The sequence below is a fragment of the Monodelphis domestica genome, chromosome 5 (assembly GCF_027887165.1).
Source record: "Monodelphis domestica isolate mMonDom1 chromosome 5, mMonDom1.pri, whole genome shotgun sequence".
Lineage (NCBI taxonomy): Eukaryota > Metazoa > Chordata > Mammalia > Didelphimorphia > Didelphidae > Monodelphis > Monodelphis domestica.
The window spans coordinates 28,845,938-28,853,822 of NC_077231.1; the positions used below are offsets into that span (position 1 = coordinate 28,845,938).

Sequence of the window (7,885 nt, forward strand, 5' to 3'; positions counted from 1 at the left end):
TCCTAAGGCAAATTCCTAAGGCAAATAGTAGAATGGAGAAAAGTGTCTGGATTTGGAGTCACCAAGAAAACCTGGCTCAAATGTGACTCTTCCTCTAACCCCCAGTAAAATGTTGGCAAAGTCACTTCACTTCTCTTGCTCTTATTGGATAATCTTTAAACTCTAAATGAGACATCTTCTACCCATAATCTCTAGATATTGAGAGAAAATCACACTTTAGTAATTGGGAGAGCTCACAACTAAATGGGATAAACAACATACAAAGGTTTCCAAGCAAGATACATTATATACATGTATACATATGTGTATACATGCGTTTATACATATATGTATATATCTTATTTGTAAACAATTGTTTGAGTGTTGTATATATACATATATAGGTATATGAATATTTGTGTGGGTATAGATATACATAATTGAACATGTATTCATTAAGGGAGCTCGGAAATGATTTCATGTATCCTTTCTGAGTTCTACTTAGTATATGCAAATCCTTATTTTATTTGGTAGAGAGAAAAAATAAGAAAAAATTTTACTTAAAAATTAAAAAGAAAAAAGTGATATATGCTTAAATGACACTTAAGTTTTTCAAAGACATGAATTTACCTTTTTCTAATGAACAATTAGTAAGAGGTCATTAAAAGCTATCACAGGATTCCTGATTTTTCTGAGCTGATATTTTATGGAATGAATTCAGACTCTACTATTAATTCAAATGAAAAGATATTTGAAGGAAATTGAATTTAAAAAGGCTCTGGAAGAAAAAACAATTCATTTGGAGGAAAGATAAGATTTGACTCTGAGAAATATAAAAGTGATCAAATGTACTTGTTATTAATTGAAATGGAACGAGTTGAGAAAAGAGTGGAATAGGGTAACTTGAAATTTTATTGTAATTGAGTTTTATTGTAACTTGGAGTTTCCATGTCAAAAAATTACTCATTTAAAGAAAAGATAATCTTTTGAACCATATTCTTGAAGGCTTGTTTCACTTGCTGGTTTCTTAGGGTGTAAATGAAGGGATTTAACAAGGGGGCAACTGAGGTGTTGAGTACAGCCACTCCCTTGCTCAAAGATACTCTTTCCCTTGCTGAGGGTTTAATGTACATGAAAATGCAGCTGCCATAAGAAAGGGAGACAACAATCATATGGGAGGAACAAGTGGAAAAGGCTTTTTTTCTCTGACTTGCAGAAGGGATTTTCAGAATTGTCTTAATTATGTACGTATAAGAAAGTACCACCAGTGTCAAGGTGACCATAAGGGTCACCACAGCTAAAAAAAAGGCCATTAGTTCAAGGAAACGAGTATTTGAGCATGAGAGCTGCAGAATGGGAGAGGAGTCACAAATGAAATGATTAATGACATTAGATGCACAGAAATCCAACTGTAGCAGCAGGATAATAGGTGGAAAGATGATCAGGAACCCAGCCAGCCAAGAACTAAAGACGAGCAGTATACAGACTTTACTGTTCATAATGGTTGTGTAATGCAATGGCTTGCAGATGGCAACATAGCGGTCATAGGACATGGCAGCAAGAAGGTAAAATTCTGTCACTCCCAAGAAAATGAAAAAGAATAACTGAGCCACACAACCATTATAGGAAATGGTCTTATCTCCTGTCACAACAGTTACTAGGAATCTAGGAATACAAACAGAAGTGAATGAAATTTCTAAGAAAGAAAAATTCCGGAGGAAGAAGTACATGGGAGTCTGTAGGTGGGAGTCCAGCAGGGTAAGGGTGATAATGGTGAGGTTTCCAGTCACACTCAACATGTAGGTAAGTAGGAGGAAGACGAAAAGTACCATTTGCCACTGTGGATCATCTGTCAATCCCAGCAGTATGAACTCTGTAACTGATGTGTGGTTTATCATTTTACTTTTTTCTCCTTTGTTTAGGACTTTTTTCTCTTCCTATCATCTGCAGAATTGAGGTGAAGGAATGAAAGTGTTAGCTAGTGTGGGATGGAAATGCCAATTAAGTCAATGAGAGAGAATTCTATCTCTTTATCAATATAATTTTCTTTAGAAAATATACTCCAACATTATGCACAGCCACAGCTATACTGTCACAGTGATCAATTGTGAAATACTAAGTTATTCTGATAAATTATCTGTCACAATTACAAAGGTCTCATGATGGATGAAAAATGCTATTCAGCTCCAGAAAGAAAATTAAAAACTCTTAAGTACAGATTGAAAACTACTTTTTAACTTACTTTATCTTTCTTTTTACTTTTTCTCTTTTTTTTTGCAACATGCCCATTATTGAAATATGTTTTTCATGACTTAAAAAAAAAAGAAAGAAAATCTTCTCTAAGAACCCAGGGAAATAGTGTCAAAGCAAATATTCTTGTCAACATTTGTTCAGAAGGCCTTTCCTAATCACTAGAGTTTCACTCTAATTTTCTTGCTATTAAATAAATGTTTGTTGATAATTGTTTTTAATCATCTAGATGTCTTCCTGTATCCCTCTCCCCTCCCCATTCCTCTCCTGGAGAACAATCCCTTATAAAAAAGAATTTCTTTTTAAAAAAAAAAAAGAAAAATATTTCAGCACACCTGGTAAATCTAATATTATATGCAATATTCCACACCTATGGACATCAGTTTCTACAAGAAAATGAAGCCTTTTTGTATCTCTTTTCTGTGGCTAAGATCTTTCTTTATCATTTCACAACAGTTAGCTTCTATTATTTAAAAAGTTTTTCTCTCATTTATATTATTTTAGTCATTTTTTTCTTTTAATCTGTAAGTCAAATTCACCTATCTTCTATTTAAAAATTCATATTCTTATATTCAACAACCATTAGAAAAAGATGACAGAAAACAAAGATTAGTGTGGCTTCTCTATTCTTAAAAATTCTTTTTTTTCCTGAGATGATGTCTGGTTCCCAGTAGGCTAGATATTCTGCATTATCTTAACCTCCAAGAGTGAGACATGTGCCCTGAAGTATTATACTTTCAATTAATTACATATGGAATAGCCATTCACAAATGTATCTGACTTCTTGGACCTATTTCTATTTTTTAGTATGTAGTACTTGAAAAGAGATATTCTGCATTAATAACTCTAAGATGGAGGTGAAAGGGCTAAGCAAAAGGGGTTGAGATATGCCCAGAGTATTGCAGCAAGGAGATATTCAGTTAGATGGGTGCTGTGGAGGGAGTACTGAACCTGAAGTCAGGAAAACACTTATTCAATCCAAAGCCAAAATACTTGGTAGCTGTGTGACCATGAGCAAGTCACTTAACACTGTTTACCTCAGTTTCCTAATTTGTAAAATGAACTGAGGAAGGAGATAATAATATTTTTGTCAAAAAACAAACCCCAAACAAAAAAAAAAAGGATATTATGAAGAAAAAGACATGCCTAAAAAAAACAGCTAAACCAGAACAAAGTAAAATAATACTTTTTTTTTATTTATTTCCATTTTAAACTTATTTTTTCACAGAAATTTATTTTTTTTTAATATTCTGTAGATGTCCCTTCATACAAATATCCTGGAGTTTGTTTTTAAGTCCATATTTACCCAATTGCTGTCCTTCATAATGTAGATTTTATACTTTTTAATTCTGAATGTCTTAATTTATCTAATCTGTCCATATAGAACTCAATTCATTCCCTTGATTTTTTTAATTGCCCTTCCCTAACTTCATTAGGCCTTTCTCTCCAGAATGGTGACTAAAAATATATATTTTCACAGGCAGGGATAAAATACAGTTTTACAAAAGGACATTTTATTTGTTTTTGTTTCTGATTCTGTTACTTCTTATAAATATGAATTTGGGCTAGTCATTTACTCTTCTCCAAGCCTCAGTTTCATGATCTTTATCAAAGAAGTGTTAGTACTAGGTGATTTCTAAGGTCTTTATATTTCTAAATCTATGATTCTATGGCATCCCTCCTGATGCCTAGTATTTTATTTGTCTTTCTGTTCACAGAATCATCCATTGTTAATGAATAATCTTCATAATGTCTAGGTTATTCTTCCTAAGTCCTCATCTATTCCCAATAATTTGGTACCCAGAGTCTTCAAAGTCATCAGGGTTTCTGATCTTGCTTTTTCCAATGTGCTTTTCTCATGAGATTCCAAATAATTATTTATGTGAATAGTTTTCATGCCACTATTTTATAGCAGCCATATTCAAGTCAGAATAGTGATTATTATAATTTAAAAGATGGGTTCTTAACTTGGCATCCATAGATTCGAAAGGAATGTATGGATAGACTATAAGCCTGGATGGGGGAAATTACATCATCATTTTCATTAAGCAAAAAAGAAACTTTAATAGTTAGTTTTCCTTAAATTATGAAATTAGGCAGACAACATTATCCTAAGAAAGAGTCCATAGACTTTTCCAGACTTCCCAAATGAGTATATGAACCCTTGCTTTAAGATGTCAGTTAATTACTTAGATCTACAAATTTTTCTATTAATTGCCTGAGCTTTCAACACTTTAAACTAGTTTAGTTTGGTATAATGCAGATTTAGTAATAAATATAAGACTAGAAATGGTAAGAGATGGACTTGGAACAAATATCTGATACTTTCATAATATAATATATTGTGAAAGATCACCTAGAACCCTCTTCCCAAGACAGAAGAAACATCTGGAAAGTAGAAAAAACTGGAGATTCCTGTTTTGTGTTTATCATAATAAAAACATGAATTTCTGATTTGGGAAGTACAAGAAGAAGGAATAGAGGAGAATAACTTTTTGCTTTTGAGTAAGTTAAAATATAATTAAATGAGGTGGCAAACAGGGATCACACTTGCTTTTTTATTTTTAAATATTTTTCATGTTTACATGATTCATTTTCTTTCGTTCCCCTCTTCACTCCTCCCTCCCAGAGCTAACAAACAATTCCACTGGGTTGTACAAATGTTATCACTTGACATCTATTTCCATTTTATTGATTTTTGCTATAGAACAATTTTTTAAAGACTAAATTCCAAATCACATACCCATATATACATTTGATAAAGTGATCATACCTTTTTTTGATGACAATTCTTGATCGATCAGTTCCAGGTACAATCTTGAATGTTCTGTTTGATATGAAGAAATTGAGAGGTGATTGGTTAAAGTTTAACTTATGGAAATTTCACAATTCCATAAATTAAACATTCTACGTAGTACTATTTTACACATACTTAAAATGTCTGCTAGCTTAAGGGAACTCTTACCAACTCACAAGTACTCTCTCAGTTCAGGCAGGGCCCCATGTCTGAGATTCTGATCCATCCAACCAATTAACTACAGGAAATATTTTCTTGATGATTAATGTCAAAGTATTGCTTTGAAGGGAAGGGAATGTGAGGCATTTTCAAGATTTTGGACAAGGAGAACTGTTTTCCTGTACATTTTCAATGCTCAACCCAAGGGATCAACACAAAAGGGACCTTGGGGATCCATATTCTCTAGGCATTAAGTAATAGACAACACAGTCTATTGTAGCACAAAACTTAGAAATGTAGATTTAGGGAATAGTGCCCAGAGAATACCTAAAGATGTGAAAAGAATTTCAAGGGATATCACTGCATAAGAATGATATTGAATAACAAAATAATAGGTATTCATATTCTAATTGGTACTATTTCCTAAGTAGGCAAGTACATTGCCTTAAACTCAAGGAAGCTGATGTTCAGTATTCCTTGGAGTAGTCTATATAGAGGAATGGGGGGGAAATGATCTCACAGTAGCTTCTAGAAAATACTGATAAGAATCTATAGCCTATAATTTTCTGCCATCAGGAGAAAGTTTTTGAAAATTGTAATCTCCTAAAAAGTGTGAGAAGGTTTGAATCTTGTGTTTCTGCTTCTACATGCAGTCTCAGGGGTGGAATTTGAAATCACCATTCACTATTCTTTGTTATAATTTTCATGTTCATCTATAGGACAGTTTCATCATTTTTTTAAATTCAAAAGTAGTTTGGAACTAAATTTCTAATGTTTATATTGCTTCCACAATATACAATATCATTCAAAGGAAGATAATAACATGAGTTTGTTCCAAAGGAACTTAAACTAATAATTAACATCAGTGCATAAGACTGTAGTGAAATTCATGCAATCTAATTACAAAATTTGTATCAGAAAGAACACAATCATTTTAAATACACAGATGTGAGAAGATGAGAATATATTCCAATGGTCATCATTGGGAGTTAAGTTGATCCATTGTATAATTACCTATTTCATTGAACCTATGATCAATAGAGGTATTTCTGCCAGCTGTCACAAATATATCCATGTCCTCTCATTCTATGTGAACTCTTGTCACTATCTTCATACAGTTTCTCCATAGGGGCTCCCCATGATGTGATCAGAGTTTCCTTTTGTATTTCTTAATATTACTTGGATATAGTTCAGAGGCTATTTATCCTTATTCACCTTTGTTTCTGGCATAATATTTTTGATAATCTTTAAGACACTATTTTGTGTGTGTAATATGTCATTCAATAAATCAATAAACATTTATTGTCTACTATACTGATTGGAGAAAACTTCCTGTAGATGATAAGATTGTAGTTGAGACTTAACCATATGTAGACATATCATGCAATCATTTTTGAGTAAATTAATATTATACTTAAAAGTATGAATGAGCTATACCTCCCTAAAATAATATGCCACCACTAGATATGTCCACATAGTTCTTAAGCATTATTTTAATAATTATTTCATTATTCTGTGTTTACCAACTAAAAATAATAAATCAAATTACTCCAACAGATCAAACAAAATCAACAAAAACTATTTTACTCTGAGAAAAAAGTGAATGAAAATTTATTTGCCCCATTCATCAAACCTAAAATTATAGGTATTGCTACTTTACCAATCATCATCTTATTCTCATGTCTCACCCTCACATCTGCTAAATGATGGTTACCAAATTAAATCCAAACCTTAGAAATCTGACTAATTTGTCTAATTACTAAACAAATAATGACAATACATAACAAACAAGGCCAAACTTGAACCTTGATACTAATATCTTTAATTTTATGTATTGTCTCTACTAACCTTTTAGGATTACTACCATATTCTTTCACACCAACCACACAGTTATCTATACATATTAGCATGACTATCCCATTATGAGCAGGAACAGTCATCATAGGTTTCCAAGATAAAACAAAAATATCATTAGGCCACTTTTTACCATAGGGCACTCCAAATCCGCTAATTCCAATGTTTATTATTATCAAAACAATTAGCCTATTCATTCAACCTTTAGCAATGGCAGTAAGACTAACAGCTAGACTAACAGCTAACATCACTGCAGGACATCTATTAATCTTCCTTATTGGATTTGCAACCTTAGCCCTTTCTTCAATTAGCATGACCATTTTGGTCATCACATTCTCAATTCTAGTTCTTCTCATTATTCTTGAACTAGCCATAGCCATAATTCAGGCTTATGTTTTCACATTTCTGGTAAATCTTTATCTACATGATGATTCTTAGTGACCCACCAAACCCATGCATACCATATAGTTAACCCAAACACGTGGCCACTAACAGGAGCTCTCTCAGCATAAGTTTTAACCTTAGGACTTATTATATGATTCCATTTCAACTCCACACTACTATTAACTCTAGGATTAATTTCTATTCTTTAAACAACATATCAATGATAACACAATATTTTTCAAGAAGGAACATTTCAAGGACAGCATTTACCCATAGTCCAAAAAGGATTATGATATGGAATAATCCTATTTATTCTATCAGAAGTTTTCTTCATTGCTGACTTTTTCTGGGCATTTACTATTCCAGCCTGGCACCTACCCCAGGATTTGGACAATGCTGACTTGCTACAGGTATTCATTCTCAACCCTCTTGAAATTCCACTACTATCTATTCTATTAGCCT

The 7,885-nt window shown here is 32.5% G+C and overlaps 1 protein-coding gene across 1 annotated transcript; it reads right to left on the reverse strand.

Moving 5' to 3' along the window:
• Positions 1-759: 759 nt before the first annotated feature.
• Positions 760-2,094, reverse strand: LOC100617827 (olfactory receptor 6C75). Its single transcript, XM_016425632.2, has one exon. The coding sequence runs from the start codon at positions 1,875-1,877 to the stop codon at positions 939-941; it is 939 nt and encodes a 312-aa protein (XP_016281118.2). The 5' UTR covers positions 1,878-2,094; the 3' UTR covers positions 760-938.
• Positions 2,095-7,885: the final 5,791 nt, after the last annotated feature.